At 33.9% G+C, this 14,514-nt stretch overlaps 1 protein-coding gene across 6 annotated transcripts in view; it reads left to right on the forward strand.

Moving 5' to 3' along the window:
- Positions 1 to 14,514, forward strand: part of CNOT4 (CCR4-NOT transcription complex subunit 4) — a 141,445-nt gene that overhangs the window by 106,380 nt on the left and 20,551 nt on the right. For 4 of the 6 annotated variants that reach the window (XM_055334901.1, XM_055334903.1, XM_055334902.1 and 1 more), the window contains exons 8-10: positions 1,038 to 1,095; positions 2,681 to 2,930; positions 3,901 to 4,398. In XM_055334901.1, the coding sequence (XP_055190876.1) occupies positions 1,038 to 1,095; positions 2,681 to 2,930; positions 3,901 to 4,398 (806 nt within the window). Of the gene's footprint in view, positions 1 to 1,037; positions 1,096 to 2,680; positions 2,931 to 3,900; positions 4,399 to 9,325; positions 12,303 to 14,514 lie in introns of those variants that run through there. The other 2 variants (XM_055334906.1, XM_055334907.1) reach the window with 1 other exon arrangement.

Consider the following 14,514-nt stretch of genomic DNA (forward strand, 5'->3'; position numbering starts at 1 on the left):
AAAAATAATAATTAAAGATGGTACTTAGAAAATTCCAGACCTATCTGTCAAGAGTCAAGAGCATCTGGTAATGTTTATGCAGAAGATATACTTGGTATTCTGATTGGGTACTAGCTCTTGGTAAATTTTTCTAGAGCAATTAAACGTGGTACCAGTCAGTAAGTTGTCTGTCTGTCAGGGTAACTTAGTAACTTAGTATGTATGTCTAGCCAGTAAAATAATTTTGCAAAATTTGGAATCTATTTTGTTTTTTCTATAATACTATATCAGAATCAGTATTAGTATTTGGGTACTAATACTTAACCTTTTATCCATGTGCTAGGTTAAATAAAGTTAGTTATGGAAATGCCTCACTAGGTCATTGTTAGAATGCTTGTGAACATTTTGTTTTGTTTTTAAGTCAGCAATTCTGTGACTGTAAATAGTATAGTCTTTACTATCGTACTGCATTTTCTCTATGGAAGTCAGGTTTTTTGTCTTTGTTTAAGGGTAGATTGCACAAAAGTTTGTTTTGTGTGTGTGCATTTATACACATATGCCTTCTCTAGAGTTGTAAGTAGATTATTGAAGTAGTAAAGGAAATTTATTGCTCTTAAGAAAATGTGGAGAACATTTGAGTGACTTTTATGCTTTCTGTTAAACACCTGGAAAAATAAGTGAGTATTATTTCAAGAATTTAAATGGGGAATGTGTTTAACATGTGCACAAAACGAAATAATGGATTAAATTTTTGACCTACTATAGTAGTACTCATTTTAAGCAGTACCTTTTTTGTTTTATAAGTTATTGTTTCACCCATTGTTTTTGGAGAATCTAATTAGAATTGTAAGTTGTTCATGGGTAGGGATTTGATCTTATATTTCTTTGTATACTCAACATCTCAGCCAGTATCTTTACATCATAGTGCATCAACAAATATTAGGATGATAAAATGTCTATTTATTCTGGCTTTTGGGTTTGTGTGTGTGTGTGTACGTGTAAGAATTACTTTACTCTGATTTTATTGGATGTGTTTTTTGTTTTTTGTTTTTTTACAGCCCCATTGACAAACCTTCAGATTCTCTCAGTATAGGGAATGGTGATAATTCCCAGCAGGTAAGATTTTGATTCTATATCATTTCATTTATCTTCCATTCCCTGAAACAAGGCATTCTATGCAAGTAAATTTTCTGGATAGTGGAAAATACTTTAAATACTGAATGCCTTCTTCAGTCTTCATTTTAAGAGTTGTTTCTCTGCTGTATGCTCCCCATGTTGCCTTTTGTCAACCTTAATTTTGTTTCTCACAATGTTCTTGCCCCCAACAGTTTTCCCTTTCCCCAAATGACTATGGGCTTTGAGATAATAAACCAAATAGTTCAGTGCAGAGTTGTATCCACATTGATACTGAGTAAAGTCCTGATCTTGTATCCTGCTTTGTAACATCTTGTCCAGTTGCTAGTTTTTCACTGCATAAGTTTCTGTACACCTTCTTATATTGGTACAAAAATATGTAGTTCTAAAAAAAATGTAGTTCTAATCTGTTCCATAAAGAATGGCCAGTTCCCCACAATGTTTATGAGAAATTTCGAGATCTAAAATACACTGCTTTTCCAGAATTTCTGCTCATAGGTTCCATAAAAGAATTTGAAAATCTGTACATCCGTTGTATATTTTAGGTTAGTATTAAAGATTCTTTTTATAGTAAGTTAAAAATAGTTGTAAAGGATGTAATTTTCAGGATATTGGTAAATATTGATTTTTTAAATAAAAGCACTATATTGCTTTTTAATAAGTAAGAGATTTAGGTATCAGAAATCATTCATTTAAAAAAAACTGCATGCTTTCTTTTAACATTCAAATTTTACATCATTCCATGTTCTTCTTGAACTCATTCTTCTATTTCTACTGCCATTACAGGATTTTATCTTAATACAATATAGTTAATTCTTGACAGGCATATACTTCTCTCAAAAATAGACAATGTATTTTGAATTGGAAACAATATTTTTTTCCTGACACGAGGCTTTAAATGCCAATTTTCTTTCTTCTTTTTAAAAATTTTTAAAAGGATCTATTTATTTGAGAGAAAGAGTAAAGGCACAGTGGAGAAGGGCAGAGGGAGAGGGAGGGAGAAACTTAAACAGACTCCTCGGTGAGCACAGAGCCTGCTACAGGGCTCAATCTAAGTACCCTGAGATCGTAACCTGAGCCAAAACCAAGAGTCAGATGCTTAAGTAACTGCACCACCCTGGCAACCCTGCCCCCCCCCCCCCGATCTTTCTTTCTTCTGAATTTTTATTCATTGTTTTGATATGGTCAGAATCTAGTCATGAGTCATTCTCATCACCTGTCTGAATATTTCTAATATTTTTGTTGCTCCCAGAAAGTTTTCACTCTTGGTCAAAACACTTAGATCCCAAAGAGTGAGCGATATTCTTTTCTTTGTAAAGTGAGAGAAGATAGCTTCTGAAAGGAGAGGAGGCTGGCTTAGTCTTTTCAAGGAGGGTCAGTTTTAGAAAAGAGTACATATGTACTTGATGGATTTTTTGAAAATTCATGTTCTTGTAAAAAAAAGTCTTTAAGCACCCCACTTTGAAACCACTGTTCTAATACCTTTAATTGCAGGCCTTTTTAATGGTGGCTTATTAAAGTATATAAACTTCTATTGATTATTCTTTTCTTTTCCTATTTTATTTAGATATCTAACAGTGATACGCCTTCACCACCACCTGGTTTATCAAAATCCAATCCAGTCATCCCCATCAGTTCATCCAATCACAGTGCACGGTCTCCTTTTGAAGGGGCAGTAACTGAGTCACAGTCGTTATTCTCAGATAACTTTCGCCATCCCAACCCGATCCCAAGTGGGCTTCCTCCTTTCCCCAGCTCCCCACAGACATCTAGTGACTGGCCTACAGCACCAGAGCCACAGAGTCTCTTCACATCAGGTATACAACGATACTACTGCATGTTAATAATTTCACTCAGGTTGAAATGAGACCTTGCAGGATGTGTTTTTACTCCTTTAAGCCACCTCTACTCCCTTTTTTCATAAAGTTGTAAACATTTAAACTGCATTGGAATAGTATAATAAGTAAATTGTATGACCTAGGACTTACTGTGTTGACAGATTTCTCTAGAAATCACGGGTTAGGTCATTTTTCTGATAATAAAATGCTTATTCCTCTAGGAATTATTAAGGGCTTACATTTTTAACCTTATTTGTGTTTATATAGTTAAATTTAAGATTTTTTTTTCTCCAGCCGACAAAGAGGTATGTTACTTAATATTGAAAGTTACATTTTGACATTTTTGAGCCATTTTCATTTTTATTCATTGTAAGTTTTCTTATTGATGTGAAGGATGGCATAGAATTAACATTGAAAATATAACACCTATTATCAGTGGAGCAGACAATTTTTAAAAATACATAAAGTTTAAGTAGATATTTTTTTCATTAAGTTACTTAATTTTTTTCCTGGTAGTATATAAAGCATATATTCAAAATCACTTAGACTTTGCCTTTGATAAATACATTTTGATAAAGTCTAAAAATTGACTTTACTAATTGAATTCTCTTACAATCATTTATTACCTTATTTCATTGAAATGACTTCTTCCATGTTTTGGTTGTGAATAGCTGAAGGTATAATTTGGGTTTCAAGTATTTTGTTTTCTTCAATTACCAAAATCAATCTATATCATTCATTTTTTATTGGTAACTTAAAGAATGCAATCATTGGTAGAAGTATATGAGACCTTTTATAATATGATAATGTGCTAAGAAGGCATACAGCCTTTGGATATATTTGCCTTTATCTTGTAATACGATGTGTTTAACTTTCACTAGTATAACTTTCCTGAAGTGTACAAGTGAACTGTGTATTTTCAATTTATTACCAATTGTCTTCCCAACAGAAACAATCCCAGTATCATCCTCTACAGACTGGCAAGCAGCATTTGGCTTTGGTTCTTCTAAACAACCAGAGGATGACTTGGGTTTTGACCCCTTTGATGTCACTCGAAAAGCCTTAGCAGACCTGATTGAAAAGGAACTGTCAGTCCAAGACCAGCCTTCCCTCTCGCCCACATCTCTTCAGAACTCCTCTTCACACACTACAACCGCCAAAGGTCCGGGCTCTGGATTCCTGCATCCTGCTGCACCGACAAATGCCAACTCTCTCAATAGTACCTTTTCAGTCTTGCCACAGAGGTTCCCTCAATTTCAGCAGCACCGAGCAGTTTATAATTCATTCAGTTTTCCAGGCCAGGCAGCCCGCTATCCTTGGATGGCCTTTCCACGCAATAGCATCATGCACTTGAACCACACAGCAAACCCCACCTCAAATAGTAATTTCTTGGACTTGAATCTCCCGCCACAGCACAACACAGGTCTGGGAGGGATCCCTATAGCAGGTAGGTTCATTTATAGCCTTTGAGAATTTGTGAATAACTCATGCCTTCAGGTTGTTGGGTGGGAAGGGAGGGAATTTTTGAATAACAGAGAGTACTTATTATTCTTGGAAATTTCTATGGGGAAAAAAAAGTCCTTATCATCATCTAAAAAATTTTTAATTGGATGGATGCCTTGTAATATTGAGCTTTATAAGGATGGTGGAGTATTATACCTAATTATAACCTGGAAGCATTTTATTTAACAGGGTAGTTACCATACTTTCATATGGAATATAAATGCACAAAGAAAAAGAAAAAAATGGGCTCTGAAATTATGCTGGAAAGTCCAACACCATGGTACAAATTCTGATTATACATTATAAAAGTAACAGATACAAAAAAAATTTTTTGAGATGGTACTTAGTGAGAGCATGAGGGACAAAGCCACTCTCTGACTACTTTTGGCAATTACTTATACAAAAGTATAAGTGTATCTGACTGATACACATGCGCAAACACACACACACACATAAACTGGGCTATATGTTAATAAAGTACTTAATATTTGACAACTCTGTTTATTAATGTTTCACAGATAACATGTGTATACTTTCTGTGAAAAAGCAGTTGTTTAAAGAAAGATACTTTCCCTTTTGGTCTGTCATGTTTTTATTTCTATGGAAAATGTTAGGTTCCTTATGAGTGATACCAGAATACTTCTGGTTTTGTACTGCTACCCTTGAAGGTTTCAGAACTTTTGGGTTTTAAGATCCCATATAACATTTATTAGATCAAGTGACTTCTGTATCTAAAGAAATCCTTCACGTTAATTTAATTTTTTTTTCAAATTTATTTAATTTGGGCTTTAGAGATAGATGACTAGTAAAAGAGAATTTCTCTCTCTTCTGATTCTCAAGTAGAATAGAATAGTCCCTCACAATGTTACATAACTCATAAAATTATTTGTTATCCCTTGTCATGGCCTTTAAGATATGGCATGGCACAGTCTTACTGTAATAATGTGCTATTACCAGCAGGTTGTTCGTTCTCTTGTTTTTAGTAAGATTGATAGGTGAATTTGGAGAGATCCATCAGAGTTCTTTGACTCTGTTCTTTTTGTGATCAACCACATTTCATTTTCAAGACAAGTAGATGGGTTAAGGGAATATGGTTTGTGGCTTTTGATACAGTGAATTTTACAGTTGATAAAGTGAAGTTACTTTATATAAATATGATAGCACCAATCTATTGGTTCATCTTTCAGTGGGATTCATATTTGTTCATTTGATTATGGTAGTTAGTAGGTAATTCAGAGTGACATTTTTCAGTCTTCTCCTTCTAATGTGATACTCACTTGTGAAACAGTTAAGTATTGAGTTCCTGATACTGCTTTTTTAATCTTCCATTCAAGACAGCATGTTAGAGTGTAATTTTGTTTTGTTTTGCTTTAATCATTTAGAAATGTGGCATTTTAATGACTAGTAGTGTATTTCATGACCAGTAACAACATTAAGAGTTAAAGTTCCCCTAAATATCCTAAACATTCAAAAATAAAATATTAAACCAATTACAGTGAATATTTGGGTTCTTGTTTGCCCAACAATGAACTAGGCCATGTGGGTAATATAAAAGAACTACAAAATATGGATACTATTTCCAGGAATTTTGCAGTGTAGTTGAAGAAATAATATTATGTATGAGAGTGGTAACTGTATGATAACTGGAATCTGAGAGATTATCAGTTGAGCCTATAATTGTTGGGAAGGCTTCATTGAAGTAGGAATTGATCTGTACTGTGGTATCTTGGATTTGGGTTAGTGGGGAAAAGAGAAAGACCTTTTATACTGATGGGAACTCCTGAATAAAGATGTGAAGGCAGGAATTAGTATGTCATTTCATTAAGAAGCAATAAAACTGCCTTCAGTAATGGGAGGTGCTTCATGTATTGTATAAATAGAATGGATGAGAACTTGGGGAACTCTGACAGCAAGGTAACATAGTATGGACTTGATATGATAGGAAGAAGGGTACCTTTGGGGGACGATAGTTCTTAGCTATCGTCATTGTATACTTTTATTTGACTTACTACATGACTATCTTCAGTAAGTTATCCGTTCTTCTGATTTCACAGTTACCATATTGTCCCTTAGCACAAAAAGAATAATTTTAACCCACATATCTCAAACCAGTATGTATTGTGAAAACGCCACAGTGGTCATGAATAATTACTGATTTGTGAGTATAGTTGTCCTCATGTTAGTCATTTGAAATCTTCATCTAAACTAGATACTTTATGAAAAAAATGTGGCATTAAATTATGGTCTTATCCTGTGGGTTTTCCTTTTAAAATATACTCAACTATAGAACATAAAATACTTTTTTTTTCCCAGAAATTCTAAGAATGAAGTTACCAACTTGTAGGTCCTGAATCATTGTCATATTTTCTGGGAGGTTGGGAGAGTTCGTTATTTCAGATTTTCTGTTTTTGTCTGTGCATACTTGTTTGATATTTAAATGGTGACTTATGAATAAGCTTATTATTAGGTTATTTTTAAGTCTCTGATGAGAAGAGAAATTTTAGTTTTAATGCACCAAAAGATTTAAAATTGTTAAGAGTTAGAATACTCTCATGTCCTATAAATATTAGGGAGATATCTCAGGAAGCTGAATGTGCTAAGTCTCAAAACAGAATAGTTATATAATTATAGCCAGATCATTTGGGACTTTCAGTAATAATTAGAAATGACAGAAAGTGAAATTCTGGAAAACTATGAATATTTTAACTGTGTCTAATATGAAGCAGTTTAATACCTAGGCAATATCTGCCTCCCCCACCCCTAATTATAAATCATTTGTACTTGGGTTGAACTACTGAAGTAGGTTCAACTTTGTACCCTGCAATGAATATCATGGTATCTTACCAGGGGAGCTGTTGGTGAAGTGCTTCGTTAACGGAGAGTACCTACTGTTTCTATGATACCTGCCACTTTAAGATATGCTTAGACTGGAAAAGGCATGTATATTTATTTATTCTTTAAATACGTAGAGCAAAACAGGGTCCCTGACTTTTAAGAACAAATACTCAGGTGTCACTCACCTATATATCCTACAGATACCATGTCTATATTTATTATATATTTGTATTTAAACTTTTAGTGTTGGTTTGTTTCAGTTCGATTATTAAAAATTGTTATATCTGAAACCTATCATGGGAAGGACAGTTGCCAGAAGTTTGACAGAAATGCGGCTTCCATTTCTTATGCCTACGTGAAAACTTTTTTTTTTTTTTTTTTTGCTTAAAATTAGTTATCTCCTTAATTTGGCAACATCTTTTTACTATCATTTTCTTGGCTGCACATCCAGTTTGCTAACCGTAGAAGGATTTTTGAAATAAATATTCTTGAGGGAAACCTTTGATTAGTGGAAAATTATAGTAGGTCCATTCAGATCTTTTTTATTATTGGAACCATGTGTTTGTTTTTGTTTAAGAAGTGACTTTTCCTAAAAAGTGACTTATCTTGTTCAGCTCCTTCTTTTAGAAATAGCAAATCTATGTTCCAGAAGGTTAAATAATTTATTAAAAATCAAACATTCAATTAGTAGTAGTAGTAGTAGTACCACCCAGATCCCACATTCAAAATGAAATGTTTTTCCACTCCAACATTGATGTTCACCTTCACAAATGAAGATCACTGGCTTGTACTTTAACTTGGCTTTCTTCCCATAGTAATTGATTGTTGCTCTCACACCCTTGCAGATCCCTTTTCATCATTAGTATATATTCCTGAGACAATTGGCCCAGCTCAGGGGTATGGCCTATAGCTTACAAAATAGAATGAAGTTTATCAACTTGAAAAAAAATGAATGTCTTGCGTAGTCCTTATTAGTATCATGTTCTCACCAGAAACCCTATGTAAAGTTTTCTCTACACAGCCTCCTTGCTGTGTACTTGGAGTTTATAGAATCTTGGCCAATTTACTGAAAATTATGAAATAACCTGTTCTAAAGGCTGAGAGTCTTTCTTCATATTGTCAGTTAAATATTTCCAAATGTAATTTTGCAAATTTATTTTTCAAAGGACTCTGCCAAGATGTTTGTATTCCATAACGCTAAAAATTATTTGGAAAACAAATAATAGTCTCAGTCTGTAAGCATTGTTGTTTTAAGATATGCTTAGAAAAATATTTGAAACTGTTTAGGATTGGATTTTTTTCGTGTTTTCACGAAAGGACATTTTTCTTTATATTTTATTACTGAATTAGCTATTCTAACAGTGACTTGAATGGATTTTGAGTCATGTGTGAAACAAGTCACTTGTAGTCCAGTAATTATTGATTATAATTAGACCTGACCTCCTTTCATGTATAGTTCTCTGACCTAGAAGTAGTCATCTCGCTTTCAGTCAATTGGATCATTTTACTCCTTTGATCCCTTCAGAAGTACACAGTGAATTTCCAGATGCTATATGGTAAATTAATATTTATATTGTTATTTTTTATAAATATAATTTCTGACTTTAAAACACGGATTTGTCATTTTTCTTTATAAAAGCATGTTTTCACACCTGTGAACTTATTTTTAATTTTTTTCCCAAAATACTGTTAGAGAAGTATCTGAAGTGAAAAGGGGTCCAATTGACTTGGAAAAGAATGGCTTTCCTGGTCTCTCTCTTTTTTTTTCTTTTCTTTTATTTATAGTCCTAAATCTATTATATTTGTTCTTATATCTGACATAGTATTAAATTGAAGGGTGTGTTTATAGTGTAACTACTTTGTAGGTACTTGATAAGTTTATATTTTAAAATTCATGTCTTGTTTCACACCCGGATTCCAGCCATTAAGCATGTATTTTATATATGTATCAGTATTCCAAATATTGAAATCATTTTTAAAGGGACTGTTAACAAATCTAGTCACCCATAACTAGACCATGACTGACTTTTCCACAGGGGAAGAAGAGGTGAAGGTTTCGACCATGCCACTGTCAGCCTCTTCCCATTCATTACAACAAGGACAGCAGCCTACAAGTCTCCACACTACTGTGGCCTGACAACAGAACTGAGAGGAGAGGATTAGACTCTGGGGTGCTTGCATGGGCAACCGGATTTTTTGCATGATTCCTTTCTGATTTTGCATTTAATGTATACACCCAAAGAGCCAATATAAACGTTCCTCATGCCTACAACTAGTGTGTTACCTCATAGTTGCTAAAGTATTTCTTCATTAGGCCTTTAACACTATTTATTAGCATAATAATTTTGGCATTGTTTCTCATGAGTGATACTATTTTTAACTCACACAAATAAACTTGTAGTACTAATTAAGATCCCAGATGAGATTAGCTAGAATTGTTCTTATTTTGGCTCTATTATTGAAATTATGCAAAGATAATGGTAGTTCCTTGTTTTCTGATTTGTGAAAAAAAATGGTAATATCCTAATATACTCATGAAAAATTTGAAAATTAAGATAATGTCTATTGCATTTCTTTGAGTACTTGAGAAGAAAGAAAACATATAAAACAAAATTGGTGGTGTTGTTTAATGCTCAGAAGGATGTTGTCAGCAATTATTTTTAGTTGTATGGATTTATATCCTATATTAATGCATTACATGTTTAGAAACTGTTTTTGTTGTCTCTCATTTGCACATTTGCACTTTCTTTTGAATGGTTGTTAATTATATATAGAAGGTTAATTATTATAGCCTAAATGCAATATCTCTTTTCTAATGCACTGCCTAGTATACCAGGAAATGCCTCAGAAACAGAATTTCAACTTACAGTTGATTTATCAGAAACTTAAATATGGGGTAAACATTGTATGTGAGAAGCAACCCGTAGTAGTGTAACATTTTTATTGAACAAACAGTAGTTCTGTGAGATATTTGTTTGGAAGCTTCGTTGTTTAATAATTGAAATGTGATAATAAATCTATATTACAAGTACCTGGCCAGAATGAGACTAAAGTGGAGGAAAAAGAGATTGAGGATCCTCTAAAATTAGGCCATGTAAGTTGTAGATAATTTTGCTCACTGAGGATAGTGAAGTACTTTATTAGGACATAATATGAATTAATGTTTTTGAATAATACACAATTTTTTGAAATAATTTTAAAGCTGATAATGAAAGAAAATAAAACAAATCAATTCTGAGCAGCAGATAAAAGCTGATTCAGAAAACATGACCATATTCTGCTAAATTAAGTATCTGGGAAGACAGATCTCCTCTTGATGTTTTCAAAAAACAATTGTGATAAAAGATATGCCTTTATTTGTTAAAATATTAAAAGAGGAATGTGAATACCAAAAAAGGAAGCCTAAGTATTTAATAATTATTATTTAAAACTACATTATTACGAAATGATACTTAATATCATGTTGGAGTTTTCAAGGTTACCTCTCTATATATAAAGTCTGATTATTTTCTGTTAGATATAACACAAAAAATGGAATGGCTTTGTCCATAGGTATAGTGGGGAAACTAAAATCTACTCTTAGATATCCTTTGATCTGCTTAACTGAAGTGTAGGAACAGCTAATTATCTAGCCACTTAAAATATTTTTGTTAGATTCTACATAAGTGACAATTTCTAATTTCTATTAAAAAGTGACTTTAGGGCAGCATTACAAGAAATTTAGAAGCTGCAAATAGAATATTATAGACTTATTAGACAGAAGCCTTTTATCATGGGTTAATTATGGTTTCATTTTTGTTGTAAGAGGCCAAGACATCCATGTAATATCTCTTCTGTGGTGCTAAGGTTCTTAGGCTTTGGGCTCCCGATAAGGAAGCTTATTAGTACATAGCTTTCTCCAGCCAGCAATGCAAGCCTTTCATCGCCTGGATATTCTTACAAAGACAGATGGTTTGCTCCCATTTACTTTATTTCTCTGTGTTGAGAAAGAGATACATCTGTTAAACAATGCTTTTTTCCTGTGGTACACTTTATCTCTCCTTTCTCCTTCCTAGCCAGGGTTGAAAAACTGTCAGGTAGTTTGTCTAGACTTGCTAGAACCCAAAACTCTCTTCCTGCCTACTTCTCCATCCTTCATAATTTTGGCACACACCATACATGAGGAAAATGCTTCTTGGGCACTTAGGCTTCAGCTTATTTTCACACAGAATAGCTAAAGATTATCCTTTAACTTTGTAATTTCGAGCCCTTGTAAACCTAGAATAATAAGCCTCACTGTTTACTTAATATTTCATATAGTGTGTTTTTTTAAGTAGTAGTAATTAATTATATTAAAAGCACAGAAGAAATTACACAACACATAAAAGAAAGTATCACTTCACATAGCAAGTAAGTTGATGAGGCCAAATGATGGTAAAGAATGAAAAGATTATAAAAAACCAGATTAGTTTTTGTTACATTCCTACATGATTGATATATCATGCACAAGGGAAGCTTTTTATGCTTTTACATCCTTTTAAAAAGTAACTAGTCTGTTTCTTAAATCAGTGATTTTAGAAGCCAGAGTTCAGAACCCTTTGGATGTACTAGCAAAGTTCTGATTTTGTACATATGTACAGTTGTCCCCTTTTTTCTGGGGAGAAAATCCATAGTTATCAGACTTATAAAGGGCTTGGTAACACCCCAGCCTCCCACCCCTGGAAGAGAAGTTAAGAGCTGCTACCTTAAATGGCTTTAGTGCCACTGTAGGAAATAGAGATCTGGAGTGAATAATTTAAGTCATGATGAGTGTCAAGTGCCTCTTTTTATTTTCTTAAAAATTCCATTAGAAAATGTTTTCTGATTAATAATATTTTCCTTTTCATTCCACTGTCACATTTTTTTTCCAGGTGGTGCTTTTATGTACTCTGTCTCTATTACAACAAAATATTAGTCAAATATTTGAGTGCCTGTTCTGTATAGTGACCTTTTTAGTTAGGTCTTAAGAGTTGAATAAAGTGTAGATCCTATCATCAGGGGTAACAGAATGTGACAGGTTTTTTTTTTAATATTTTATTTATTCATTCATGAGAGAGAGAGGGAGAAGCAGGCTCCGTGCAGGGAGCCCGACGCGGAACTCGATCCTGGGACTCCAGGATCACTCCCTGGGCCAAAGGCAGGCACTAAACCACTGAGCCACCCAGGGATTCCAGAATGTGACAGTTTTATCTCAAATTGTTTCTGTAGAGTCAGCTCTTAATATATTTTACAAGAACAGCTGTAGTGGTCGAGACTCATCGTTCATCGCTCGGACAGTGGCAACTTAGGATATTAAGTAGTGATACCTGAAATTTTAAAATGCATGATAATTTGAAGGGAGTGAAAAAAATAATAGTAGGGAAGACATACATCCATGATTCTGATTTAAGTATCTTAGTCGTGTGTGTATGCGCACGTTTCCTAGTGTTCTGGGTGTTAAGTAGAGCTTTCTATATATATGTTCTTTTAAAGAAAACAGTTGGATGCATTCTGTCTGTGCACATTTTTACTCACATTGTTCCTATTTGTACGGTGGACCAAGCACCTTCAAGATTGCCAGAGTTCTCTTCTGCTGTGATACAGGTCCATAAGGGAGCTACTCCGGCAGAGGCATTGCCTCAGAAAGCCAAGAAAAAGGAATGAATTGCAGGTGCATAGAAATCTTACAAAATGAAGACCACCGTGTTATTTGTGCATACATTAAAAACTAGGGATGTTTTATCCTGTTGAGTCATAAGGTTTTAGATTTTCCTGTTTATTTGATCTTGAAGTTTTCCCAAATTTGCTTAATTGGCTTTAAGAGATGGATATCATACAATTGAAAACACAATAACGTTTTTAAAAGATCATCTTATAAAGAAGTGATAACCCAAAAGAACGACATGTCTTTTTTTTTTTTTTTATAAAATATGGACCAAAGTCAGTTATCCAGCATCAAGCTAGTCCTTCTGCCCTTAGTGCTCTTCCTCCTCTCGAATGAGTACCTACTGCATTGTCTCCTTGTGATGAGTAAATGGCAGGAATATATGCAGGTATTTACACATGAAATGTTTAGTAAACTAATCAAATGCTATGCTGATAGAAAAGTAAAAATGGGAATTAAAGTTAATGTAAGCTGGTTCAGGGGAAGGCTTCATAACAAAAGTATGGGGCTTTTTGATTTTGAAGGATGGCTGAAATTTAGAGGATATAGGGGAGAAATTTAATAAAGAGAACAGACTAAACAAAAAACCAGAGACAGAGATTGGAGTGGTCTCTAGTGATTAGGAGAGAAGGACAGTAAGGCGATGGACTTGTTTGAGGTATACAGGTGGAATAAGTGTACAGTAGTTTACTGGAAACTAGGAAGGATAGTTTAGTCTTGATATGGATGTGGTCAATGGTAGAGAAATCTAGGTTCTTTGCTAAAGATATAACTTGATTGTAGCATTTTAAAAAGATTAATTTGGTGTTGTGTTTGCTTAAAATTAGGGCCACTTAGAAAACATTTCCCAGTATGTATATTGCTGGGCATTGTAAATAAGATAGCCTGGATTAGAACAGTAGTAGTAGGAATGGAGAAGAAATTGTGAACTACAAGCCAGAAAACATAAGATCTAAGAAAAGGCCTACGTGTCTGGAGACCTTTAAAAATGTGACTTTCATAAAGGTAAAGATGGAAGCCAGATTCCTAGGATTCGTGAGGAAATGTCAAGGTTATGGATGCAGCAATCATTGATTACTTACTTAAAACATTTGGAAGCTAAGGGAAAGAGAAAGACAAGATGCTTACTAGATGGGTGGTAGATCTTAGAATTAATCGCTTTAAGGTATGATGGGTAAATATTTAAAAGCAGAACATATAGAGCCATTTGAGAGGAAGAGATGGACAGTGCTAAAGAGAAGGCAGGCTATTCCAGTAGGGTAACAGATTTCTGTAGTGCCTGAAAGAGATAAGCTCCTGGGATGAGGTTAGGTTATTGGCTTAGCTATAGAGAAGAGGGCATTGTTCTTTGTAAGAACAACCAGAAAATCTAGGAAAGAGAAGGTGAGATTAGAGAAAATGAGAACATGGGAAGGGACTCATATCAGTAATTATCAAATACATAATGTGTGAGAATAGGGGTAAAGAGTGGAGTTGGGACTCTGTAAAGAAAGGCAATTAAATAAACTTGTGAGAATGAGCCTGGTAGAAATGCCTCAGAAATTCAAGAATTGCTGAGTAAAG

This window comes from Nyctereutes procyonoides, unplaced genomic scaffold, assembly GCF_905146905.1.
Source record: "Nyctereutes procyonoides isolate TBG_1078 unplaced genomic scaffold, NYPRO_anot_genome, whole genome shotgun sequence".
In the NCBI taxonomy this organism is placed as follows: Eukaryota; Metazoa; Chordata; class Mammalia; order Carnivora; family Canidae; genus Nyctereutes; species Nyctereutes procyonoides.